This window comes from Podarcis raffonei, chromosome 3 (assembly GCF_027172205.1).
Source record: "Podarcis raffonei isolate rPodRaf1 chromosome 3, rPodRaf1.pri, whole genome shotgun sequence".
Classification (NCBI taxonomy): domain Eukaryota; kingdom Metazoa; phylum Chordata; class Lepidosauria; order Squamata; family Lacertidae; genus Podarcis; species Podarcis raffonei.
The window spans coordinates 1,563,452-1,591,374 of record NC_070604.1 but is presented as its reverse complement, the minus strand read 5'-3'; the positions used below and the strand labels follow the sequence as shown (position 1 = coordinate 1,591,374).

Here is a 27,923-nt window from a genome sequence, read left to right as displayed (position 1 = left end):
TTCTATTTCAGCCTCCTGAAAAGTCCCACAGACTCAAAATCTTCAGGGGAAGGGGAAGAGGTGGGTTTCATTTCCACCAATAAGAAGGTTTATTAAGAATTACCTCTACCTATTCTGTAGCGACCAATGCGTGTTTCAGATTTCTGTCAACTGATCTCACAATAAGCATTTCCCCCTAAACTTTTGAACATTCAGCAGTCAGAAGTTCTATGTTTGAGTCAGGTGCCTTGTATTTGATCAGGTCTTGGTTTCTGTTAAGCTTGAAGACAGTGCAATCTTAGCCTACCAGTTAGATCAATAATCTACTGGGGAATTTTAAATACCCCATAGCTCAAGGATGTGACAGATACAGCTGCAGCTCCAGCTCCACGTGGGGTTGTTTCATTTTGTTGGCATGCATTTGATGGCGTGGTGATATCTTGCTTTAGGGCAGAAGTATTGGCAACTTCCTTCTGGGATGGGTCACAATGTTGTCCTGATTCTGTCCTGTTTGTTACAATAGGGGTGTCAATAGAGATTACTTGTAGAACAAAGTTTTGATCAGCTGAGTTTGCTTGACAACCCTCATTTTGTTTTGCTGATATTGTCACCTGTAACGCAGCGTCAGCAGCCATTCTGCTTTGGTCTTGTTTCTGCTGCTCCGCAGCACGTCTCATAATTTCTTCTGCAGAGAGGGAGAAAAAAGTATATTGTTAGAGAATATATTACTATGTTTGCATGCATTTTGCCTGATTGAGGGTGGTATTCAACTAAGTGTTACTCAGAGTAGATCTATTAACATTAATAAACATGATTTAAATTAGGTCTATTCTGAGTAAAACATAGTGGAAAAACCATGCTTAGAGTTTCTGAATCACAGCATATTGGAAATGTGTGAAAGCATCCATGTTTGACAAGTCCACATAAACATATTTCATTGCATGTACATGTGCTGATGAAGGTTCTGTATATGCCATTTAAAAAGATGATCCACATGTAGCTTTTTTTCTCTTCTCATACACATAATTTATTAATTACCGGTATTTATCACATTAGTTTGTTGACCAGGCATTGAGCTGGATAGATGAGTCCATTTAATGTTACATTTTAATAAATTTATTGTTACTTTTCACCATTTTTATGTGGGATTAAAGTTTAATTTTGTTTTTTTTCATACTATTTAGCAATGCCATCATTTTTTATCCTCACCCAACTCAATGTTTGAGCTCTGCTTTAAAGGCTGAGATCTGCTCATCCTTCTGTGTGAGCAAAGCGTGTTCTCCTTCATGGAGAGCACGTGTTGCGGTGGGGGCCACCAGGACACTCCAGAGTGGGGGCGGGCTAATTGATCGTTGGCCACTGATGCGATTGGGGCTTCCCTTGCTGTTGGAAGAAGTTAATGTTGCCATTTGTTGATTGACAGCCAGAAATGCTAAAACTCCTTGCACGAGGCTAGGGCTTCCTCTTTTCGACGGTGCATCGGATTGCCCCCCCCCCCTAGAATTAGGGTTGTTCGCTTTGACCTTGCTATGCTTGTCATGGGGTCGTCTGCTCTTGGGGCAGGGGCCCGGTAGGAATTTTGTCCATCTGGCTGATTGGCTGGGGCCCTTTGGTTTTTGCCTACTGCGTAGCAAATCGTCACAACTTGTAAGGTTGCGGTTAGGCATTGGTTTATGGTTTGGTTGGTTGAGGGGCATGGATTGGCTGTGCCTGCCCCTCTAATGCTGCTGCTGCAAGGGATTCCGTTAAAGGAATCGGGGGCTAACTATTGCTTGTCCACTCTGTCAAGGGGGCTCGGGCCATAGCAATGAGCTCCTGGTTGCATTTGGGGTGAGGGCAGGTTCCCTGCTCTGTCGCTACCCCCAAGTGTATTCCCCTTTTCTGACTTTCGCATCGTGCGGAATGTCAGTCTGTCCCCCATGGTGGGGGCAGATAGTCGCAACCAATGCCTAAGCAACCACTCACATTTTTGTATTTTAATAAAGTTCTGGCCAAAATTATGCCAAAAACCTTAAACAAAAAATTCAGTGTGATGTGTGAGTTATTGGGGTGGCCCTGGGGACCTCGACACGCAACTGACTTTTAGGATATTATTAGTCTCTAATATCACTTGTTTCAAGTCAGGGTCATCAAGAAACATTCCATCGTCATATATTAATTTCAGAATTTCAGACTTTTCTAAAAAAATATGTTATTTGTCCTAGTTCTGGGGCTTGAGAGGTATAATGATATAGTGAACCTGAGGGAGGGCTGGGCCAAGGCATTATGGCACCCGAGACGGACGTCAAATGGTACCCCTCTCTTCGCCAGAGAAAAGGGGTGAGGGAAGATCAACAACAGGAACAAGAGGGAAGAAAGATCGATGTCAGGATCTGCTGCCCCAGTGGATCTTGCCTCATGGGTGGGCCGGTCCTGATCTGAGGGTGTATGCCACCATTGTTTCTATCGAGTGCCAATATCTCCTGTGTGTGTGTATATATATATATATTGTAGGTCATGTAGTCTGCCTGTTTTTACTACTATTTCAAAGCATTTCTGTTTAGTATGCACATGTTTTACACGTTTTATAAGTATCTACTGTTTCCAGTTTTTGTTTTGCTCTTAAAAACTTGCAAAAAAGTTCCTTAGATTCTGTTTCCTTACGTTTCATTTCAAAATCAAATTCATTTTGTCCTTGTATTTTTCTGTTGTTGTCTTGACTTACTAAATTACTGAAAGTATGAATAATCCATAAATACTTATGAACATCCTCAAGCTTTACATGTATCCCACATGGTTAAGATTGGTACTTCCTTTGTTTTGCTACTTTGAAGAAAGGATTTCAGTTCAGGTTTTTTTTTAACTTTCTCAGTTATTCTTTTTCATACAATAATGAGTTATTCAATTTCCAAATTTTGCTTTTTAGCTCATTGATAAAACATTAAGTTGAACATAAAAAATTTAAAAAACGCACTTTTCCAGCATGTTTAGAAGTCATTAAAACACACCTTTATTTTGTCAACGCATCTGTTGTACTGATAGAAGGGATGGGAAAAGGGGGAACCAGTTGTAGAATTTGTGGAGGGAAAGGACTGTCAAAAATGGTCAAAAATTCTAATTTTGTTGCCATGCATGTGCTTCTGAATTCTGAGGGGAAGCAAGAAACTGTAGTTATTCAGTGGTGATGAAAGCCACATAATCAGATAATTGGACTGCCATTTTCCAGGACTCAGTCTTGGCACTGAAACTCTAGGCTGAGTCCTGATGAGGGCATACCTTAAACCAGGAAGGAATGCATAGGGGAGGGAGAAGCTGTCGTCATTTTGGCAAGTGGAAGGAACTCTGTGTAGGCTGGGAGGTACTCTATTATTGTTTCTCCTAAGAATTCTCTGTCACCAGATGGTCTTCCTTGACTGTAAAATGAGATTACAGTGGTACCTTGGGTTACAGACTCTGCTAACTCAGAAGTAGTACCTCAGGTTAAGAACTTTGCTTCAGGATCAGAACAGAAATCGTGCGGTAGCGGCAGTGGTAGGCCCATTAGCTAAAGTGGTACCTCAGGTTAAGAAGTTTCACGTTAAGAAGAGACTTCCAGAACGGATTAAGGTTGAGGTACCACTGAATAAGTGCAATGTACTGCTTTTGCCATCTCTATTTGTGGCACACAGTGCCTGCGTTGTGTTGGCCCCGCTATTTCCTCCACCACCTGTATGATGTTGGCTTGTCACAGTTCACCAATGGCACCAGCCAATAAGTGACCATTTTCATCTGTGAAATGTTGAAGGTTCATTGAGGTTTGTGCTAAAACTACCTATTAATCATCACTGAAGCCTGAGCAGAAATGGCCAATTACCGTTCCACAGGGAAAAGAAATCGACTTCACTTTTGGTTAGCTCTGACATAAAGCCAAGACCAGGTGACAGCTGGGCACCATTGTGATCAGGGACGGCAAGGTGTTCACTTTCTTTTGGGGGCTCAGGATCATCTGGTATGAATTCCTCAATGATCACATCATCGCTTTCATTAGGACGCAGAGGTTTTGTTTTTGGAACCATGCCTCTCATCTCGTATATGTTTTTATCTGTATCCTGGCCAGCAGTTTTCCTCCAGGAACTTTTATTATCCACCAATTCCTCTACAAAACAAATATGCAAAAAGAGGGACATTCAGCTAAATCTTCTCAAATGAAAAATTCTATTTCTCAAATGAAAATGCCACTTCTGCTTACATTCTTGTAATCTAGACAACTTTTGATAAAAATTAAAAACTTAGGATTTGCATTACTAGGAACTCCTTAAACTAGTTTCTTAGAAGAGACCAGCAAAAATATTAAAGTAGAAACATAACTGGAAATATCTAATCAGCTTGCTGTTCATGTGCTAGGAACTTGATCCTAATACTCCACTCCCATAAAATATTTGTCTCCTAAATTACTGTGATGTGTTAAAAATAAGGTATTACATTCATGCACTGTCGTCTTTGATCAAAAGCACTGGGTTCTTGTAATTACTTGTGAAGCATATGAACATTGCTTGGAACTGCCTGCAATTTTGGCTTATTTGAGGCTTAGTCCATGCAGATCTACCCTCCCTTATCTCAAGTGACTTTGCAGACAACCTGCATGAAAATATGAATCCAATTCAGGAACTCAATTTTTCAAGGAAGCAACACTCATCTGGAAGCTGCAGGCGGTATGTCTAGATTTCTACATCAGTTCCTGCTACACTTTTGTAAACAGAAAATAACAGGTTCTGTTACTGAAATGAATAGAGATGGGGGAGAAGTAAAATTCAGTTTGCATTTAAAGCCGAATTTTTCAAATTTGCCTTTTCTGAAACAATATGAGAATCAAAACATAACCATCCTTAAAAATTTGTATTTTTCTGAATACTGAAATGCAGTTCTCCAATCAACCAATGTTTACAAAAATGCATATTTAGGTAAAAGTGTGCATTAAAAATGCATGTATTAATGAAAATGCATTATATTAGGAGACATTGCTTGCAAAAATATGTACATTAATAAAAATAGATTACAAAAATGTGTTTATTAGATAACACTTGCACTAGAATGCTGATTCATTTTCAAATTGCTGCAGAAATGTGGCAAAATTAAGATCAGAAAAATCAAAACCTAAGAGGACCAAAACTGACAAATCCTTTTATCTCTATTAATGAGTGAATGAATGCAAATTACAAAACTCTTAATTTGGTGCTGCAAAATCTGAGGTTTTGCAGAACTGGAATTTGTTAAATGTGGGGAAAGGATGCAAGGAAAATTGGTTGGGGAGTGATATACAGTGGAGAGAGAGAGAGAGAGAGAGAGAGAGAGAGAGAGAGCACACTACCTAAGGATAGATTGAATGCATTTTCGTGCAAAATAAAAATAACGGATCTATGAAGACAACAATCTGGATAGAAAAGTTATTTTGAATACCATATGATTCTGTGACATCCATGACCTCATCATCCGGCTGTGGCTGAAACAGTTCTGATGCACCTGCGTTGTAAACGATGAAGCTGACATCCATTGGCTCAAATGCTCTGTTGTGGCAAAGCTCACAATCGCAAACGGTAGGACTTTGTGGTGCAATACAAAGTTTATTGGACTTTGAAGGATGGTGTTTGGGCTTTGATGTTTTCTGGGGTTTCCCCCCCTCTTTTTTATCTTTACTTACTTTGTCTTTGGCCTTGTTACTTTCTTTCATTGGTGATTCTAAAAACAAAGGAAATGTAAGATATTCCCCTTAAAATAATTTCATCTGTAGAAAGACAGAAAAATATTTATGAAACATTTCCCAATATTCATTTTTAAAAAAATGTGGTTTATGCACAACCACTTTGTGGACCACTTGTTTTAGGCTTTCATTCTTGTTTTTTACATGTACAAAAGTATCAGAATCAGCCTTTCTACACTGCTAAGCTGTCTCGCACCTGGGTGAAGACTTCAACTTTTAGTCATTTCCTACATCTGCTAACTCAAATTATGGGAGACAAACTGGTACCCAAGACTTTAAGGGGAATCCGCCCACCCAAACTCATAAATATATTCATCTCGGTGTCTCTATCCCTGCTTTACTCAAACTTTTGTTGTTTGGATACAGTGGGAACCGAAGCTTCTCTAACTGAACAGGTCAACTGACAGGCTTGCTCTTAATGCAAATGCATTTGAAAGATAAATTTGCATGTTTCAGCATGGGTGTGTGTGCATGCATAGAGAGCTGCAGAATAAGAGAGGAGGCAGCATGGAGATAGGGTCAGTTTGTATGCAAGAGAGTTGGGAAAAGGAAGGGAAGGTGATTAACTGTGTGCCTGTGCAAAGAGGGCTGCACAAAAGAGGCATGGAAATGGGGGTGATGCGAGGGCACAAAAGAGGCATGGAAATGGGGGTGATGCGAGGGGTCCAAAGACGGTTGCAAAAAACAAGGGTGTATGAGACATAGGACGGGCTGGAGATGAAAGCAAGAGCGTGGCAGGGTATGAAGAATAAGAAAAAATGGTGACAAGTGTGCCGAGTAGTTGCAATGTGTGGGAGGAGGAAGATGTAAGACATCTTACATCTTACATCTGACAGTAAGAGCTGTTCGACAGTGGAATTTGCTGCCAAGGAGTGTGGTGGAGTCTCCTTCTTTGGAGGTCTTTAAGCAGAGGCTTGACAACCATATGTCAGGAGTGCTCTGATGGTGTTTCCTGCTTGGCAGGGGGTTGGACTCGATGGCCCTTGTGGTCTCTTCCAACTCTATGATTCCATGATTCTATGTGGGAGGTCACCGAGGTGGCTTGTGAAGGCAACTTGCACAAAAAGAGAGGGAGGAGGCACGGACATCAGAATAAGAATAATATTTGTATGCCTCCCATCTAACTGGGCGGTTCCCAACAGAATATTAAAAAACGATAAAACATCAAACATTAAAAACTTCCCTAAACGTGGTGAAGGTGAAACTGGGTGCAAAGCAGTGCTGCAGAAGAGGAGAAAGAAGTGACTTCAGAAGTGGGGCTGGGAAGGTAAAGAGCAAGGTTAGTAGTTGGCTGCACGGGGTGGGAAGGGGGAGCTCTATTGAGGCATCAGATCAAGATCTGTATTTTAAAATGAGCTTAAAAAATATATTTGCAAATGTTTGTATGCCAGGCAGAAGACCAGCTGGCTAAAAAGACTTTGGCAGATGTTATCCTCCTAAACAGGGCCCCTCTGATTTGTATTAGCATTAGCAGGAGACGAGTGCCTCAGGGTTGTAAAAGGAAATTACAGGCTGGGAACAAAAGGTCACACTGACCATACAAATTACAGAATACAATCAAGCTGCAATTAAAAGTTGGTAAATAGTAAGAATTATTGTGCCTCCCATTAGAGACTTGAGCCACATTTTCATAAGGTTAAAAGGGCAAATAGAAACAGCAGCTGGACTAGGCAAAGCAGCTCTCTGAAACTGCTTTGAAGCTTTAGAGAACTTAGAGAAATTAGCTTTTACTAAGTTCCCTTTCTTCTAAAAATCTATATATGTTATGTATGAAATATACTGGCTTAAATGTAAGTATGCAAAGGATTTAGAAAGTAAGAAATGTTAGATTCTTATGTTAGATTCTTATTTCATAGATGGTGTGTGAGAAGGTGAACCCAAGATCTCTTTAAAATGAAATTTAAAAAACCATGCACCATCTGCTTTAGCCATCTGTTTTGCAGTGACTAGGGCAACAGGGGCCAAAGGTTATCTGGTAATTAAGGTGCCTGGTCGAGGTAAATGTAAGATATATGACTACTTATTTGCCATTTATGGATAGAAGGAAATATAGCTCTTTGTCTCCCATAAAAGGTAATAGGAAATGGGTGTATCTTTTATGATTGGTTCTAGCAAACAGCCAATAGGAATTTCAACCAGGCTGATTGGACAGAGGCAGCCAAAGGAGGAGCAAGGGGGCTGGGCTGAGGACATATAAGTGCTGGCCATCAGGGCTGGAGTGGGCAGAGCTTTGGTAACCATATACCACTGTGTCTCTCATTTATTTGTCTGACAAATAAATTATTATTTTAATTTCTCTATTGCTGCGTTGAATATTTCATTCCAGCTAAGCGTTAACCACAAGCAGGGTGCTACACTATGGGATGGGGGGGTGAGGGGAGGGAGCTGGGGTGCAGCCCATAGTTATACATATAAGAATAGCAATGAGCTGAGATTGTTCCCAGTATTGATTCTGTTTAATTGGACAGAGGGTTAGGGCTAGTCTAGGAGAATTGAAATGCCAAATTAAGACCTTGCCGTTGTTTTTAATAATAGTAAGACATTTTTATTGAAGGAAAATATAAATTGCAATCTGTTCTGCTCCAGAAAACAGTCTCTTCCTTCTGCAAAGGACTTTGTTGAGAGCAGCAAGAATGGCGTGGACACAAATGTGGGAAATGGTTATTGCAGTGTATGGAGGGCTCAGAGTCTGCAGAAATGGATCCTCCTACCTTTGCTCTTGGGCTCCTGGCTCTCTTTCCACTTTTTTCTGTTTGCTTCAATATTATGCACCAAGTGTTCTTCAAAGCTTGCTATATCCAATGAAATTAAGAGATTTCTCTCTGTGCAAGTCCCACTTTCACTTTTGACGCTTCCCGGACTAAAGTTTTCTTCCTCTTCAAAACTGTTCCCACTAAGTTTTGGTTTATTTTCATCTTCAATTGACCCTGATCTTTACAAAAGGAAAGAAAACCATAAGTAATGAGTCAGGCTGAAATTGTTGAAGTAATTTTTAAGGTTTTTAGAGTTCTGGAGAAGCAACTGACATCTAAAATTGGCACCCCAATCTGTACCAAGCAGTAGCATGACCCAGGGGTTCCAGTGCCTCCCCCAGGGTCATGTTTCCATTGTGAATTCAGGCTACGGCAGAGGCTGTAGCATTTATTTTACACCGATATGCAGCTGCATGTCTCCCCGGGCTTCTCTCAGAGCACCAGCCAGGCCCCCCAGGCTCTGGGTTGCAACCTCTCCAGTCAGCTGCCAAGATCATTCTGCCCTTGTCCTCTTTCCCCCCAGTAAATCTCTCATCAAAAACCCTAACCTTATGTTAAGACACTATTTCCTAATAGTTCACCTTGGTAACCTGCCATTTCTCCTGCTGGAAAAGACAGTTCTCTTGCATTGCCAATGGTTCTTAATGGAGCTACACTTAATTAGCCTGGCCAGGCTGCTTTGCATGGATTTGGCAGCTTGCATTTCCCCTTCCTATCCCAAATATTAGTTAGAATCTGGCATGCATTAATTTCTTGGGTTTGGGGGTTTGCGTCTTTCCTCAAACGTATACCAGCATATATTTTAAAACACCAGAAAATATATATAGTATAATAATGAGAGAAAACCAATGCCCTCTTTTTCAGGAACAGAAATGAACACTGGGACAATCAAACGCAGCTATTGCAGGACTTTTTAAAGACCTATCAATCTGCTAGTGGAGTCCAATTCACCCTTTCACTGGAAATTAAGTGAAATATTGATATCAAAATTTTACTCCACTTCAACATTTTAAAAACTAATCTCACATTACAAAAACATGAAAGTTACTGGAATGCAGTAAACTCACAGTGTTAACTTAAAATTCCTCATTGGGCTATCAGGAAGCCTTGGAGGAGAAAAGAGAAGAAATGCATAGATGAAGTACGGGGCTCTTAACAGAACAAAAAAATAAAAAATTAAAAAAATAAAGGTTGGGGAGTTAAATGAAGAACAATTATTGAAACAAAACTGAAAATGAGTTAATATCTTGCCAGTATCAAAGACCATGGTGACAAGAGCAATTTGTAAAAAAATAAGGATAACATTAACAAAAAAAGCAAGAAGAACAGTCATACCCAGAAAAATACCCAGAATCTCTGCTAGAGGAACATCCAGTTTCAAAAGCTTCATATATAAGAGGCTCAACAATTTTCTCAGCTGCTTCAATTATAAGAGAAAAAATTGGTTTCACTATGACATCAATAAAGCCTGAAAAGAAGAAAACATCCAGACATAATTCTTCAATTTCTTGTCCTAGATGAAGAAACATTATTCAGTACAGAGCTTATGGGTCTAGGACTCAGCTACATTAGTGCACTTATAACGTTATAAATGTGTTATAACAATGTGACATCAGGTAGCTCTGTAGAGCTGAAATCCAAAGTCAATGATCATTTCCATTGTGAGCTTTAAAATGTTTTTTTTCATAGCATTTTTATAGCTGTGTAGATCCAGCCCTGGTCTGAGATGAGTGCAGATATTTTGGCTAAAACTATGATATATCTGGAAAGGATTCTAAAGAGGCAAGTTTCCCCCCAAAAGTTAAATTATTAATATTATTATTACTATTATTATTTCTAGTGGTAGTACACTAAGCTATGGTTTAATAAACATGGCTTAGGGTCATGTGTGAATCAGGCCCTGAGTCCATGTGAACATGCAGGTTCCTGGGGAGCAGCTTGCAGCTGCCTGCCTCCTCCCATTTCTGTTTTGCTTCCATACTGACCTAAGACATCATGGCTAATAAGGATGGAGCTTAACCACAAGTTCCGGTTTGGACAGCACCCTAAGCCAAATGTTAGCTTAGCTTGGGGATCCTGGGAGCAGCAAAGTGGATGTGAGCTCCTCTCCACAAGCTCACTAAGTCAAAGTTTGGCTTAGCATGTCAGCACCAGGGCAATATGGTAAGTTCAGCTGGTCTTGCCACAGCCATTCTAGTTTTCTCCTGGCGGAGGCCTGGTCTCCCAAAGTAATGAGAGAGTGGTGAGAATGTCCTGCATAAACCCTCAGCATATCCAAGTCTCCTAGAAGCACCAAGACCTATTAATAGGATTCAGACATGGCAAAGCTCAGCCTACAGCTTGCAACTCCAGTGGTAGCTCCCAGTTCACTTTAGAGGCCGGCCAAGTCGCCCTGCGGTAGTCAGCATAGGATAAGGCCTGGGGTGCTCAGGCCTCGGGCGGAAATGTTGAGCTTGGTGGCGAAGGCCAGCATGAAGGCCACAAGCAGGAGACCTGGTGGATGAGGCGCAGAAAATTGGTAGAAGTGCAGCTCTGCCAGAACAGGTTTGGCATTTGGAGAGAAGCACAGCCCAGTGAGCATATATTAGACCAAGCAGGCACCAGAGCAAACAACATGAAATGTGCAACCCTGTATCTGATGATGTAAAAAAATTAACAACAGTTGTAATAAAAGGATAAACAGTAAGTGCATATCATTTAAGCATTTATCTCATAAGCATTTATACCACAGATTAAGAAAGGTACCATCAGCACCAAGAGGGTGCTGTAATGAGTACAGTGGTACCTCGGGTTACAGACGCTTCAGGTTACAGACTCCGCTAACCCAAAATATTACCTTGGGTTAAGAACTTTGCTTCAGGATGAGAACAGAAATTGTGCTCCGGCGGTGCGGCAGCAGCAGGAGGCCTCATTAGCTAAAGTGGTGCTTCAGGTTAAGAACAGTTTAAGGTTAAGTATGGCCCTCCAGAACGAATTAAGTTCTTAACCCGAGGTACCACTGTAGAGTCAAAGAACTCATCAGAGGCAAGGAAGTTTCCTTTAGAAGCTTGTGCAAATGAGGAGAACCAAAAGGAACATAAACTTTGGCAAAATAAATATAGCCAGGCAATAAGGGATGCCTTAAAGAATTCAAAGAACACATACATGAAAACAGTGGACAAAGTGGGCAGAGATAAGTTTCTCCTTTCATAACACGAGAGCTTGTGGACATCAAAAAAGCTGAATGTTGGAAGATTAGGACAGACAAAAGAAAATACTTTTCACACAGTGCATAATTTAACTATGGAATTAACTCCCTCAAGAAATAGTTTACCAGTAGCCAAAATTTATTATTTTTTAAAATGGTGAAGTAGTGTAGGCTTGGAAACTGCTGAGTAATCTGCACTGCTTAAAACTGAAAGAAAGGCAAGACCCGAATGGAGCTCAAAGGCATTCAGGACTGGGATGTTGTAGGGGACCCATGGCTTGCAAGGGATTATAAAAACGTCACAAAGCAGTGCAGTGGGGGATTTGACAACGAGTCAGGTGGTTTGGTGGTGAAAGGGACATAGCACTGAATAATAAAAACAACAATAACAATAATAACAACAACAATAATAATATGATTAATGTGATTTCTGGATCTGCTTTTGAGCTTCAGGAAATGGTGATCCAGCCAGGACATTTTCTAGCACCTACGGCATATTTGTTTGTTTTTTGTTTTGCTGTGGTGAGAAAGAAAAGCATACATCTTTAAAGCAGCCGAAATATGAGATGATTGGAGCCTTACTGAACTCGAAGCATGGGTACCCCCAACAAAAATTTTAAAAATTCGGCAAAATATTTGGATTTTATGATATGTATTGGCATAATTCGGATTAACTAATGTGATATGATTGGATTGTTAAATGGAAAACTTAATAAAAAATATTTTTTTAAAAAGGGGGGGGGGGGGAAAGAAAAGCATACATCTGTTTTTCAGAAAGAAAAGGATTGAGAGGAAGGACTAAAGATTGGCTCCCTCCCTCATATTACCTATTTGAGTTTCAGCAATATTGGTAGTCCCACGATCACAGAGTGGAGAAATAGGCAATCCTAATTCAGCCTCCTTGTCTCCCTGAGTTGGAGGGGAAAGAATGCACAGAGATATAAGACAGTGTGAACGATATCCAATAAATTCACTTCTATTTTGATATGAAACTCTTGAAAGTAAGGCTTACAAGGAGCGCTTGAAGGAGCTGGGTATATTTAGCCTGGAAAAGAAGAGACAGAGGAGATATGAGAGCCATCTTCAAATATCTGAAGGGCTGTCACATGGAAGAGAGGGAACATGCTTGTTTTCTCCTGTTCTGGAGGGTAGGATTCGAACCCATGGCTTCAAGGAGCAAGAAAGGAGGTTCCGACTAAACATTCGGAAAAAGTTTCTGACAGAGCTGTTCAACAGTGGAACAGACTCCCGCGAGGCGGTGAACTCTCTTCTCTTGGAGGTTTTAAAGCAGAGGTTGGATGGCCATTTGTCATGGATGCTTTAGCTGAGATTCCTGCATTGCAGGGGGTTGGACTAGATGACCCCTGGGGTCCCTTCCAAATCTATGATTCTATGAAGCAGCTTAGAACAGGTGTGGGGAACTGATTCCCCTCCAGATGTTGCTGAACCCATCATCTTTAGCCTGCTTGCTGAGGTTGATGGGCATTGCAGTTTAACATCAGCTGGAGGCCCACAGATTTCCCACTGCTTAGAAAACCAGCATTAAACCACAGTTTCTTGTTTCAGACATTATGGGCAACTGTAGCTTAAAGATACCAACATAAAAGCTTTAAAGCTTGTACATGGGAGGGAGAAATGAGATGGGAGAGTGTAGGCTCAATAGTCATTTCTGACTAAATAAAACCATGGGCTATACAAGATTGTTGCATCTGAAACACCCCTTACACTCTGAGAATGTATGTAATATGAAAAGATAAGTGTGTGTTTATTTATAATTGTGTAAAAAGGGACACTATTTGTGAGAGTGCAGTGTGAGCCCTCCACTCGGAATTTCAAAGATTCTACCAAGTTTATGAAAGTCCCAATAAGGAATAAATGACAACCTTTATTTCAGGGTGTTTTCCTTATTTAAACACATTACAGTATTTGGTATAACATAATGCAATGGATCCCAAACTTTCCTTGCCACAAAGCCACCTGAAAATTGCTGAGGGTCTTGGTTGACCACTTAATATTTTTTCTGCTTGTCGTAGCAACTGTCATGCGCTGCACTAGATTACACAATATTTTTAGTTATTTTTCTACAGACAAACCATGGACCACCTGAATGAAGCTCAACAGACCAGCGATGTTCTGCAGATCACAGTCTGAGAACCTCTAACATAACAGATACTCCTGTTTTTGGAGACATAGGGCCAAATGAAACATAATATAAATGACACAATCAGCAACCACGCCATGGGTTTGATAAAGTTAAATACCAGGCACAGGACGATTGTCCTCAGGAGCGCAGTGTGTGGTGCCTGAGCCTTTTCTCTCCAGTCACAATATCAGTAAAAAAACCTCCAGTCCCCACATATAGCAGGGGTGGGGAATGCAGGTGAATCACATGAATCTCATAAATCATTGCAGTCATTGCAATTGTCTATTGTTGGCTTCACTGCCAGAATGGAATCACTGCGGCTGTTACTTGACCTTGGGCTGAACATGCCCAAAATTCTTAATATGAAGCACAATGTGGGGCAGTTTGTGCCCTTCCTATTGTCAACCTGCAAGTGTGTGAAGCAAAAACCTAAGAGCTGAAAATTCTGCTCCTCCAATCATCTTGAAAAGCAACATTTTCAAATTCTGACACAGAGTTTGAAACATGTGGGTGTTAATCTTTCATACCAAGCTGTTAATCACACCTATTTATCCTTAAAATACAACAGAAGGGATCCTCAAGTGTACAGATACAGGGATGGGGGCACACCTATCAATCCTCCTGATGATATTTTAGCCACAACAGAGCCTGCTATTTGGGAGCACTGCTAGTGTTACTAGTATGCAGCACAGCAGGAGAGACCTGTCCTGCTTGCTTTACAGTGGATGCTGCTTTGGCTGTTGGCAGAAGAAGCTTTAGAACAACTATAATTAGCCAGATTATTCAGTTTTGTAATACAGTGGTACCTCTGGTTACGAACTTAATTTGTTCCGGAGGTCCATTCTTAAGCTGAAACTGATCTTATCCTGAGGTGCACTTTCGCTAATGGAGCCTTCCAGCACACGATTTCCGTTTGCATCCTGGGGCAAAGTTCTCAACCAGGAGCAGCTACTTCCAGGTTAGCAGAGCTCATAACCTGAAACGTTCACTTGGCATTACATAAACGGGTTTGTCCCTCCTCAGAGAAACCATGCTCAGTAAGCCTAAAGCAAACAGCTTGTAATTTATTTGGCATGAGACAAACCACAAGCCTGGATTCAGATGTAATGCTAAGCCAAACCATGGTGCATCCTGAGCAATGAGGCAGCGGCAGCAGCTCTGGAAGAGGGAAGAGGGAAGAGGCTTCCATGTCCGCTCTGTGTGCGCTGCCTTGTTCCCACTTAGCCATGATTTGGCTTAGTACTACATGTGAATTGAGACAGCGCTTCACAGTGGTTTCTTGTGACAATGGGTGCAAGCAACAAGGGTAGGTTATGTTACATTACATACAACAATAAATGCCAAGTGTTATCTTATGCATGTTTGCTTGCATATTTTTTAATAAAGGTTTTAGGCCATTTGGGATTTTCTGGACAGGTAAGATATGAATTTGATATCTATCTCAAACATGCAAAGGAATCTAGCCTACCAATGAACTTTTGAAAATGGTACCTGCTTGAAGAATTCATCCATTAGTGCATTTGCCCATTGCTGATGCAATTTCCAGGGCTTTGATGGATGACTTATGTCAGCTGCATGGACAATCATGGACATGAGTTTATCTCTATCTGTCCTGTCAAATGTAGGGCATTATTGAATTACTTCAGCAGAAAAGTAGGATTGTTTCTCATATTAAATGAGAGATGATTTAAAGAATTCATACCACCAACAAAAATTCAGATTTCCAACACGCACACACCCTTCCCAATACAACCAACCTTTTTACATGCTGAAGGCATTTCAGAACGTGTTTCAGATATTTCATTTGCTGGAAATGATGTGACATGTCCGTAGCTAAAACCATCTCAATGACCAGCCGGCGCAATTCCCTGAAGGCACATAAATAATTTGTTCATGGTGAGTGTTATGTACTGAAGTTCTCACCCTGGGCCAGCAGGGGGATACTGTAGATAGTTATACAAATGAAGGATCGAAAGTGATGCTCAGTGATTGGATAGTTTGTATGCAAATGAAGGATCGAAAGTGACGTTCAGTGATTGGATAGTTTTAGAAAGTTGTTACAGTAACAAGGTACTGGAGCTCTATATAAGCAGGCTGACTGAGCCCTTCAGTTCAGTTCAGTTCTGGCCTCAGAATAAAAAAGAGCTGTTTGAAGAATCGCTGTGTTGTCTGATATGTTCACCCACAACTTAACACTCGCGACGAAGGTGGGATGGATGGACATCAGAGCACAGCCAGATGCAGCCACCCTCTGAACTGAGCTGAATCACTGAGCGAAATCACTGAACAGAACCAATTCAGAGCTGACTGTTCTGGCTAGAGCACAGTGTTCCATCCATCACCCTCTACGCCGGCACTGGAATCATGGCTTCACTTGTGCCTCTACTGCCGTTTGTGCCAGCCTCTGAATCATGGGACTCCTACCTCGCTTGGTTCGACTGCTGCCTCCAAGCCAACGAGCTGACACAAGTATCACAGGAGCGGAAGCGGGGCCTATTCCTCAGCCTCTGTGGGCCTGAGGTGTTTGAGACGGCACGAGCATTGGTTGCGCCTGTAGCAGTCCAGGCAACACCGTGGGACGCGATCCAAGAGAAGCTCCGCAACCACTAAACACCAAAGTCGTCCAAGATTGCTGCCCGCCATGCGTTCTACCACCAGAACCAGGCAGAGGGGGAGTCAATCAACAACTACACCACCGCCTTCCGAAAGGCTGCAATGCACTGCGAGTTCCGAGACTTAGACGATGCCCTGATGGATCGAATCGTCTGCGGGGTCCGGGACATCCGTCTGCAACGGCATCTCCTCGCCAGGCCAGACCTCACGCTGCAGAAAGCCATTGAATCATAGAATCATAGAATCATAGAGTTGGAAGAGACCACAAGGGCCATCGAGTCCAACCCCCTGCCAAGCAGGAAACACCATCAGAGCACTCCTGACATATGATTGTCAAGCCTCTGCTTAAAGACCTCCAAAGAAGGAGACTCCACCACACTCCTTGGCAGCAAATTCCACTGTCAAACAGCTCTTACTGTCAGGAAGTTCTTCCTAATGTTTAGGTGGACTCTTCTTTCTTGTAGTTTGGATCCATTGCTCCGTGTCCGCTTCTCTGGAGCAGCAGAAAACAACCTTTCTCCCTCCTCTATGTGACATCCTTTTATATATTTGAACATGGCTATCATATCACCCCTTAACCTCCTCTTCTCCAGGCTAAACATGCCCAGCTCCCTTAGCCGCTCCTCATAAGGCATCGTTTCCAGGCCTTTGACCATTTTGGTTGCCCTCCTCTGGACACGTTCCAGTTGGTCAGTGTCCTTCTTGAACTGTGGTGCCCAGAACTGGACACAGTACTCCAGGTGAGGTCTGACCAGAGCAGAATACAGTGGCACTATTACTTCCCTTGATCTAGATGCTATATTCCTATTGATGCAGCCCAGAATTGCATTGGCTTTTTTAGCTGCCGCGTCACACTGTTGGCTCATGTCAAGTTTGTGGTCAACCAAGACTCCTAGATCCTTTTCACATTGAGGAGGCCGTGGCCTCGGAAGCTGCCAAACGCTCCGCCCAGGAGATCCGCAAGGACAGCAGCCCCCTCTTGCTAGGAAGCTAGTTCCAGTGCACCACGAAGAGGCCAGCAGTGATGAGGCATCCTCCAGTGAAGACGATGACGTGCACTAGACAAAGCGGGAGCGCAAGAAGTTCCAAAAGAAGTCCAAGGGCCAATCGGAATGTGCCGGCTGCGGAGGCAACCATTCCCGTGCCAAGTGTCGATTCAGAGATGCCATCTGTTGGAAGTGTTCCAGAAGGGGCCACATCACTAAGGTCTGCCGATCGGCTCCGTCTGACACCCCCCCTTCACCGACTCGCAAGTCCAAGTCTTCATTCCAGTCCACCAAGGAAAGCTGTTTCGCTCTCACCAACTGCCGCTGCCCGTCTGGAACCACGCCTGGCCAAACCGATTCGCCTACGTGACACAAGCTGAACGTCACAGTGCTCATTGAAGGAGCTCCATGTGACATGGAGATTGACACCGGGTCTGCTCTGTCCATCGTGTCTTGGAGCATCATCAAAAGACTGGTACCCAGAGTGTCCAAAAGGCAACTCGACTCTCACCGCGTACACCTGAGAGACAACCAGGGAAATGACATTCCCGTGGTAGGCGTTGGCCGGTTCCGGATCGCCTTCAAGGATTTTTCGGGCCTGCTCCGACTGGTGGTGGTCGAAGGTCAGCGGCCAAGCCTCCTAGGGCTAGACTGGTTTGATGCCCTAGGCCTGGAAGTCACCGGCATTAACTGCATCTGTAACGCAGAGACTGAGGGTCTGGTCAAAGACTTTGTCGAGGTTTTCGATGGCACTTTGGGTCAATATACAGGTACGCCCATCTCCTTTAGCCTTGATCCATAAGTCGCCCCATCAGGCTATAAAGCCATGCTCTCAAGGCTAAGGTGGACGAACAACTGGACAAGTTGATCACCCAAGGAGTTTTGGAGCCGGTTGACGACACCAAGTGGGAAACCCCCATCGTCACACCTGTCAAGCCGGACGGGTCGGTGAGAATCTGCGCCGACTACAAGTGCACGATCAAAAAGGCACTTCAGCAGCACGCTTACCCGGTTCCTGTTGTTCAACACCTGCTGCATTCCTTGGGTGAGGGTAAGGTCTTTGCTAAGCTGGACCTTGCCCAAGCCTATCAACAACTGCCCATCGATGATGCCACTGCTGAAGCCCAGACGATCGTCACCCACCGAGGGGCATTCCATTGCCGCCATTTGCAGTTCGGGGTGAGTGTGGCTCCTGGCATCTTCCAAAGCCTTATGGAGCGTCTCCTGCAAGGGCTTCCAGGCATGGTACCATATTTTGATGACGTCTTGGTGTCCGCAGACTCACACCAGCAGCTGTTCGAGTGCCTCCGTGTCGTGCTGACCAGGTTCCAAGAGGCCGGGCTCAAGGTAAAGAGGGAGAAGTGCCAGATCGCTGTTCCACAGGTGAAGTTCCTGGGCTATCTTATCGACTTCTCCGGCCTTCACCCAACCACATCCAAGATCCGCGCTATCCAGCAGGCCCCCATCCCAAAGAACAAGACAGAGTTGCAGGTGTTCCTGGGGCTGCTGAACTTTTATAACATGTTCCTGCCCCACAAAGCCACGGTGGCTGAGCCTCTTCACCGACTCCTCAGCACGAAGACACCTTGGTCCTGGGGTCATCGGGAGACGGCGGCCTTCAACACGGTCAAGGCTCTCCTTTCATCGGACAGTGTGCTGGTACAGTACAGTGAAGCCAGGCCGCTGGTCCTTGCCTGCGACGCCTCACCTTTTGTCATCGGAGCTGTCCTTAGTCACCGTTTTCCAGACGGAAGAGAAGCACCGCTCGCCAACTTTTCCAGGACGCTATCTCTGACTGAACGGAATTACAGCCAGCTCAACAAGGAGGCACTGGCACTTGTGGCTGGAGTGAAGAGGTTCCATGAATACCTCTACGGCAGGACTTTCAACCTCATCACCGACCACAAGCCACTCCTGGGCCTCCTCACCGGTGATCGACCAACTCCACCAGTCCTCTCGCTGCGCATGCTGCGATGGACTGTTTTCCTGGCTGCCTACCACTACCGGCTCGTCCATCGCCCGGGGAAATCGATGGGCCATGCCAACGCCCTCAGCCGTTGCCCTCTTCCAGTGTTTGTGGAAGACCCAGCTCCTGCTTCATCGCTCCTCCTAATTGAGGATCTTCCGGCAGCGTCTGTATCGGCTGCCACTGTGGCCTCCACATCTGCCCAGGATCGCACCATCAGCCATGTGCTCAACTGGGTGTGGAGGGAGTGGCCACAAGGGCCTTTTGCATCAGAGTTCCAGCCCTTTGCAACCAGACAACACAAACTCTTGGCTCAGCGCAGCTGTCTGCTGTGGGGAGACCGCGTCGTGATTCCCCCAAAACTCAGTCAACCCGTCCTGGAGGCTCTGCATGTTGGCCACCCGGGAATCGTCAAAAAGAAGGCACTGGCTCGGTGTTACGTCTGGTGGCCTAACATGGATGATGCCATCACTGCCTGGGTTTCTGCCTGTCAAGCATGCCAAAAATCAAGGCCTGCGCCACCGGCAGCTAAGGGACGCACCTGGGAGATGCCCAAGACACCCTGGTCGAGGGTGCACATTGATCTGGCCAGCCGCTTTCGTGGCCGGACCTTTATGGTAGTGGTGGACGCCTATTCCAAATGGCTGGAGGTGGCCCTGATGCCCTCCACCACTACCGAAGCCGTCATCCGGGTGCTGCGAGGCCTCTTTGCGACGCATGGGTGTCCACGGTCCACAGTTCACGTCAGGCACTTTTGAGCGGTAACTTTTGGGACTGGGCATACGCCATGCCCTAACGGCACCATTTCATCCATTCAGCAACGGGCAAGCAGAGAGAATGGTGCACTTGGAAAAAGAGGCACTGGGGCGCCTGGACCGGGGAGACTGGCACAAGCGGGTCGCCGAATACTTGTTCGTGCAACACATCACCCCTCATGCGGCCACAGGGCGGAGTCCTGCTGAACTGCTTATGGGCCGCCGCCTCAGGTCCCCGCTCGACCGGCTGCACCCGGACTTTGCCATGGCCAAACCCCCAGGCTGTGCCAACGTGCCACGGTCATTTGTTCCAGGAAACCAGGTCTTTGCCCGGAACTATGTGGGAGATATTCCTTGGGTGCCAGCCACAGTAGTGGGAGTCACTGGACCTTGCTCGTACCAGGTGGCACTCGAAGATGGACGCTTGTGGTGCCAGCACATAGACCAGCTTAGGCGCAGGGTTGGGGACTTGGACACTACCGTGGTGCCCCCAACTATGCTCGTGGCTCTGGAACAGACACTTACAGATGGCAAGGCTCCACCTACACCTCTCTCGCAGACTGTGGGCATGGAGCCGAACCAAGCCACTTCAGAGGGTCTGCCAGACTTACCACAGACTCAGACCACTCCACTTGCGGAGGCTCCACCCACAGCAGCGGATCCAGGGGATTTGGTTTCAATGCCACCTAGGGTCACACCACAGCCTCAGCAAGTATTGGGTGGCCCCCCGGACTTGGCTACCAGTCCCCGGTGGTCTGGCAGAGTTTCCAAGCGCCCAACTTATTGAAAGGACTATGTTGTTGGACATGTATCACTGTTGGTCTGAGTATGGGAAATGTAACCGATATGCTTTTGTGCCTAATTGAACCATTACGTGTAGTGCTGTATATTAGGAAACCATTACGATTGTAACTAACACCTTATCTCGGTGGGGAGGGGTGTTATGTACTGAAGTTCTCACCCTGGGCCAGCAGGGGGATACTGTAGATAGTTATGCAAATGAAGGATCGAAAGTGACGTTCAGTGATTGGATAGTTTGTATGCAAATGAAGGATCGAAAGTGACGCTCAGTGATTGGATAGTTTGTATGCAAATGAAGGATCGAAAGTGACGTTCGGTGATTGGATAGTTTTAGAAAGTTGTTACAGTAACAAGGTACTGGAGCTCTATATAAGCAGGCTGACTGAGCCCTTCAGTTCAGTTCAGTTCTGGCCTCAGAATAAAGAAGAGCTGTTTGAAGAATCGCTGTGTCGTCTGATATGTTCACCCACAACTTAACAGTGAGTTCTATGAGTTCTCTAAAACAAGGATTTCCATGCATTCTGCCCTCCTTCAGAGCCCAAAGCTATCTGAATTAAGCTGTCTGCTACCCTGAGAAGGAAAGCCACCCACATACAAAACTGTATTTGTCATTTATGGCCTACAAGCCATAGCTGCAAAGGTGGGAAATTAGTAAAGTCTCCCTGTTAACTCTGGAGTGCTTGTAAAGGCAATCCTTACTTATAGAATCATAGCATTGTTGAGTGACTCTTGAAAGGCCTGTAACTGCACAAGCATCACTACACCTTATGTAGCACCCCTATATTATCTCACCTCCATTCCTCGTTGGTTAAATTGACCAAGATGTTCATATCTTCATTTTGCATGAGCTGGTAAACAGCACTCACATGATGGTTTTCAAGAACTGATTTATCATTGTACAAAAGTGCCATTTCTGACCTAGAATTAAAAAAAAAACTAGCCCTATTACCCAAAACAGACCTAGGAAGGGCTGCACAGTCACAAATTGAACATTTCTTTTTCCTGGTGCCAGGTCATCCCCAGAGATGAAAATATACCATTTTTAGGGGGGAAATGTTGACTTTTTAGAGTACTGGTTTTCACACTGTGCTCTGGGGATCTGACATCTATTAGCAAGCACTTCACTGGTTCCAGTAGAGGGAGAGATGGGCAATCTAGCTCTGCTGAGCTGCTTCTATTTCAGCCACTCAGTGCTACCATTTCAGTTTAGGTGGAGCTGCAATGGTCACACTGGAAAATGACAAAAGAGACTTACCTTGTCCTAACATGGAAATGGTTTGTGGTTCCAGTATGTTCATAATCATGGATTGACGTGCTGAAAAGAATTGCTAATATCTCCAGGTCAGTGAACCAATGCTAGTGAGAAGAATTAAAAGTCAGTCATGTCCTGCATGCAACTGACAATTAGACATGATGCAGAATGATCTATGACTACAATCTCCTCTAGTAGTTTTTCTTTTTTAAGTGGTAATAGCAGCTGCCAGGGTGGGGGGTTATTTGGGATCACGGTGCGCATTTTGTCCTGTGGGCCAAGCAGCATATTGGAGAAAGGCTTCCGCTTCCTCCCACAATACTGGGGACAATGGTGGAGTCTATGCCTGACGCTCCTGAGTAATCTATACCTAGGGTTCCTCCTAAATCTTATGCCAGCCTTTCTGAATCCTGTGCACTAACACAAGTTCATCTGCCTTAGCTTTTCCATTGATCTCATGAGTCAATGCATTTTTTTTAATAGCATGGCAACACCATATATAATTCACTGGTTCCCAGATTCTATTTCCTGCCTTGCAGGGGGTTGGACTAGATGACACTCGGGGTCCCTGTCTAGCTCTACACTTCTGTGATTCTATGATTCTGGGTCAGCTATATCCTATGAGTGAAATGGCTACTATAATATGTGAGTTTCTAAAATTATTCTAACAAAAGGCTTTCCTAGGTCAAGAAAAGGAGGACCTAAGGATCCCAAATGCTCTTTTCCTTCACTGTAGGGCATCTCTTACCATCATACCAGTGTGAAGCATTATGCAATGCACAGTTTGGGTAACGTCTGTAGCATGGATCACATTGTGATATGGATTTTGGTGCTTGCTGTAGCCAACTTCCAGAGCACTTGCAAATGAAATCAGGCAGGTAATCGGGATCTATGGAAGGCAAGAATTAGGACATGCTTAGAACTGGAAATAAACATTTTTATTGCAACCATTGGCAAGACCAGTTGTATGACAAACAGCCTTCTGAATTTATCATTCGGACGTGACAGAGGAGACTTAAGATTTAGGTCCAGACATTCAGGGGTCAAATGAGATGTTCCTGGGTTGTTTCCAACCAAACCATTGTGCATGGAAAGCAACAGCCACACTCACAATAGGACTTCCCCTCTTCTCCCCCCCCTGCCCCGTCCCTGATCGCTTTCCAGCAACCCTCCAGAGCAGATTTGGGGACGGTGCAGATGCACAGAAGCAAGTGAAACATCCATGGTGGCACCATGGCATGGAATGGACAGATGGAGGCAAGAATTAGGGCTCATCCACATGGGAGTTTAATGTAGATTGGAAGCTCCATGTGCATTGATTTTTTAGGTGTCATCCATCCAACTGGCAGCCCACAGCTTTCCAACACAAAACTTGGATTTTCCCAATCTGGGGTAATCTGGAAAGGGGAACTTCTCTGCAGGGCAACCCCCCCCCGCCCCCCTTCTCCCAGTGCAGCCACACACTCACTCTGTGAACATGCCCCTTTGCTTCACTATGTGCTTTATTTCACACCTATCATAATTTTTTCTCATTTGCTTAGATACTGCCGTATTATAATTTGCCCTTCAAGAACATGGAATTTGCTCTGTTAAAAGAAAATCTGGAAACACTGGATTGTTAACATACTAAGATTTAACTAGATAAGTTCCTGACCTTGAATTGTCTCAGAAGATCATACTTGTTGAACAGATCACACATCAGGTATTTTAAGCTGTGCCCTTCACAAGTTTCATTTAAGGCAAATACATCAAAATCCCATTTATCAATGTCCTGTTGGTAATTGAAAACACACAAAAAAGCACTTTTATTTCTTAATCTAGGTTCCTGGACAACATATAAAATGTAAAATGTAAAAATATAAATGCAAACATTTTCGTTTCCCAAGTCACGTGAGTAAAAAATGTAATACCAATGAATGTAGTCATGGCAGATTATTGAAAGCTTGTAGATAATAAACTGCTCTTCCTCCAACTACAATTTCCATTAAATAAAGACAACCTGTTTGCCACATTTGGCTTATAGATATGGGAGTTTACAGAGATCAAAACAGCAATTTATTAGGTGTTCTTGTGGCTGGTCATAATAGTTTATTACAGATCTTCATTTTATGGCTGCAAAGTTCTCAGATCCACCACCACTAACTATGCCGAGGAGACTCACGGGATTCAAGGCACACAAGAAATGAAACCCCTATTTCAGAGCAGGAAGGGTCTCAGACCCACAAGCCAGAGATGCAGAGAGATGAACTCCCTCAACTGAATGACCTCCTCCTTCTCTGGACACCCAGCCACAGCAGGCTCCCTTGAGAAGCTCCTCACACCCTTCCAACCAGGCTCTCTTGGCCAATGACTTCTGCCATCAATACAAATGGCTTCTTTCGTTCTTTCTTTCTTTGATTTAAGAAATGAAGCAACTCTGACAGGTGGTCATCCAACCTCTGCTTAAAAACCTCCAAGGAAGGAGAGTCCACCACCTCCCGAGGAGACCGTTTTATTTTATTATTTTTTAAAAACCACTTTCACCTTAAAAGCTGCAATTACTTTCTCTGGATAAGCCAAACCACTTGCACTGGTGGGTGTACGGAACATCCTAGGAGAACAAATGAAATATATGTAAGCCATAGATTATTTTCTAAGACCCTTAGAGTAGGTCAAGTCAAGTAGTGGGGGAGACTCTATGTGGCAAAGCAGGAAGAGGGTTGGACCAGGGCTGATGAGGCAACCCTGGTGGAAATCCCCACATGGCTATGAAGTTCACTGGATGGTCTCTAAATGTTGCCCCCCACAACTGGACAGGGCTGCTCCGTCAAGCGTTATAGACAGCTAATTGCCCCTGGGCCATTTCTCAGGCTGCTGAGAGGCTGGCATGGTCCTGCCCTGCTGCCCCTCCTCCCAGTGAAATGGGTCTGGCAAGAAGCCTTGAGTCAACAGAAGCTTTTCCCCCTGCCTAATGCTGGTGTGTGTTGTGACTTCAAGGCTCCTTGTTCTCACTGGGCTGGGAAAGTGGGGCGAATGTGCTGCATTGGAGCCCTTGCCTTCAGGAAAGGTGAGCAGTGAGATGGAGACAAAAGCCCCAACTCCTTGTCCTGCATCAGAGGCAAGTGAGGAAGAAAGATAGACTTGTGGATCTGCTGCCCTGGTGGATCCTGCTGCCTGAGGCAGTCGCCTCACCTTGCCTCACCTAAATCTCCCATCTCCCGCACTCTCTTCATAGAGAAGGGGTTTAGGGTTGTGATGATTCTGATGCCAACGGATGTGTGGGAGGGGATGTTCCCCACCCCTGCATTATGCCGTTAACAACCAGCTCTCGATCTGACCTTCTTTTGCATATTCCATTAAGTGTGCCACAGAGAATATCTTCTCGGTCACAGTGACACCTGCCGTAATTCCCTCCACGAATCCTTTGTTTAATGGGAAGCAGCAGCACCTTTCCCTGCAGCCCCAGCTCAGACCACCCTGGTTGTGCCACTGCTGGAGTGAGCAGGAAGCAGAGGACCACTCCAGCCCCCGCTGGGTGAGCTTGCTGGTGCTGCTTCACATCTGGTCCTGGGCCTCCTGGGGCCTCCTGGGCCCCCCAGACTCCCCGTGTTTCTGGTCTTATAATGAACACGTGTATGTGTAAATTGGTGAATGAGATTCCGGATGTAACATTTCTTGAAGGGACTGCGTTAGATGCACCTTTAATTCCACCAGTCATGAGCTACAGAGTTTAGGCTCATTACTTGTTCTATGCCCCTGCTCACCTTTTTACCAAAACACTAGCCTGGACTGCATATGAAATAGTTCGAATGCTTGGCTGATCCTCAGGTCTGATACTGTACGCCTCTTTTTTCCTTGCGAAGGTAACAGTCAGCCAGTCCTGTACTTCTAAAGGCACTGATCCCCACTGGATATTAGAGAGGTCGTCCTCAGTGTCCAAAAGGCTCCTGCAAGGAACAGAGATATGTATTTAAATAATATATACCCCAGTTTTCAAATAAATTAAGTAGCTAAAAGATAGATTAAAATATAGCAACAATTTAAAGAGCAATTCTAAAAGTCAAATATAAAATGCCCAACAGAAATACCAGCAAAACCAACTTAAAACATCAAAATCAATTATAAAATGCCTTCCAATAAATAAGTAAATGCTATCATCCTGTTTACCACCTCCACCAGAATGATATTAGTGGCCTGGTTTAACATGTTTATTTTTTATTTTCCGGTCACACTATTCTATAGATGGGATACATTAGGGTTGGGGCCCTTGTGGCCCTCCATCATCCCTGACCATATGGGCCATGCTGGCTGAGGCTGAAGGGAGTTGGAGCACAGCAACGTTTGAAGGGCCACATCTTGCCCACCTTTGGCCTAGATCTCCTGGGTTAGGGAATTTCTCTTTTACTTGCCATTCCCCAGGTGTCCTAGTTCAGGGGTTCTCAAACTTCTATTCCTAGGACTCACTTTAGAGAGCAAAACGCAACAGAAGATCACAATGGAGGTGCCAGGGTGCATAACAAAATGGCAATGGATGGGGATTGGGGCAATCAGCACACAATTTTTGACATTTTCTATTGATATCTAATCTGTGTTTGGAGATTGATAAAAGGAATAATGCCAATGATCTGCAGTTCTTATTTAAGATGATTACAATCTGAGGACCTCATAGCTCCAACATCCAGCCTAATTTATGTATTTTGGTTGGGGGATTAGTGTTTTTCCTTCTCCCCTCCCAATTTGTGTAACATCTTACTTGTTGGTCCTAATAAAAGTATTGTCCAAGTGTAGATTTTAGACTTTTCATGCAGCTTCTGTTATAAAAGTCATATATACCGTATGTTTTTTAAAAATATGTTGACCATTTAACTAGGGTTGGACAATGTGACTGAAACAGCTGTCAGAGCCAAAAGAAAGAGTGGCAAGCTTCTGATCAGGCCGTGTTCTTGGGTCAGATGAAACACAACGAGGACTGGGAGCCGTGGGGCCCATCCCTGCCCTCAGCTTAGAAGTGAAGATGCTGGACTTACAGCAGAGTGGCAGAAAGTTTCTTCTTGGCCCTTTGATCACAAGTTTTTGACTTTGCTGAGGTATAATTTGTTCTGGCACCAAGCTTCCCCCGTTTATCCTGTGTCATATTTGCAGCTGTTTTGCCTACTAACTTTACTGCAGTAAGTTGCTACATTTAAATATACGTAAGCTAAGAGTAGCTCCCTATCCCTACATGCACATCATTCTTATAAATACCTTGTGGATGTCAGTTCAACAGAAGGAAGTCAAGCCCTTACATAAGCATTGTGATGTCATCCTGATGTAGCCACTAACAACCTTGGCGTAAACAGCAGTCCACACTTATTTCCCAGGGTTGTTCCCCCCTCCCTCCCTTATATTTTATGTGAAAACCTAGTGGTACTGACAACAGAGGATTGCTAAAGTACATGTCAAAAGCAGGAGAATCTAGTAGCCCCGAGATGAAATAGTGAAATAGATGAAATTGTCCAACCCCAGTTAAATTGTCAACATATTTTTTAAAAACTTTTATGGACTGTTATCCTTTCTGTGGGATAAATCAGCCTCATATAACCAACATGCTTAACACTAATTAATGCATGAAGGGGTTAAGACCATAAAGTAAGCTGTCCTGCCAGCCTTAGCTAAGTCACTGCCCCTCGCCTTGGGAGGAGAGGTTATCATGCCATTCCACCATGTGATTCCACCAGTGAGGAGGTTTAAGCAGGGTGCTCCAAGCTGAGACAGTGTGGCTTAAGCAAGCCATCTTGTGTTTCTATACAAATA

The 27,923-nt window shown here is 44.1% G+C and overlaps 1 protein-coding gene across 5 annotated transcripts; it reads right to left on the bottom strand.

Moving 5' to 3' along the window:
• Positions 1–49: 49 nt before the first annotated feature.
• On the bottom strand, positions 50–27,368 carry LOC128409839 (dual specificity calcium/calmodulin-dependent 3',5'-cyclic nucleotide phosphodiesterase 1A-like). Of its 5 annotated transcripts, none has more exons than XM_053380278.1 (16): positions 27,158–27,368; positions 25,895–26,077; positions 24,675–24,741; positions 23,806–23,922; positions 22,900–23,040; positions 22,155–22,255; positions 21,692–21,817; positions 15,536–15,646; positions 15,270–15,390; positions 12,648–12,680; positions 12,463–12,544; positions 9,784–9,916; positions 8,407–8,627; positions 5,395–5,673; positions 3,812–4,093; positions 50–664 (listed from the first exon to the last, which is right to left on the bottom strand). In XM_053380278.1, exons 1-16 carry the CDS (start codon positions 27,262–27,264, stop codon positions 303–305), a joined length of 2,466 nt encoding a protein of 821 aa, XP_053236253.1. In that variant the 5' UTR covers positions 27,265–27,368; the 3' UTR covers positions 50–302. The 5 variants fall into 5 exon arrangements, with proteins under 5 accessions (XP_053236253.1, XP_053236255.1, XP_053236256.1 ...); XM_053380280.1 differs by having other exon boundaries at positions 9,784–9,868; XM_053380281.1 differs by having other exon boundaries at positions 9,784–9,865.
• Positions 27,369–27,923: the final 555 nt, after the last annotated feature.

Bases quoted from the DNA above. Each gene is read 5' to 3' on its own strand.
- LOC128409839 (XM_053380278.1), bottom strand. From the start codon at position 27,264: ATGACACAGGATAAACGGGGGAAGCTTGGTGCCAGAACAAATTATACC. The intron at 26,078-27,157 runs GTAAGTCCAGCA...TGTTCCTTGCAG, and splicing joins AAACTTTCTGCCACTCTGCT to GAGCCTTTTGGACACTGAGG. The intron at 4,094-5,394 runs GTATTCAAAATA...TTTGTTTTGTAG, and splicing joins GGATGTCACAGAATCATATG to AGGAATTGGTGGATAATAAA.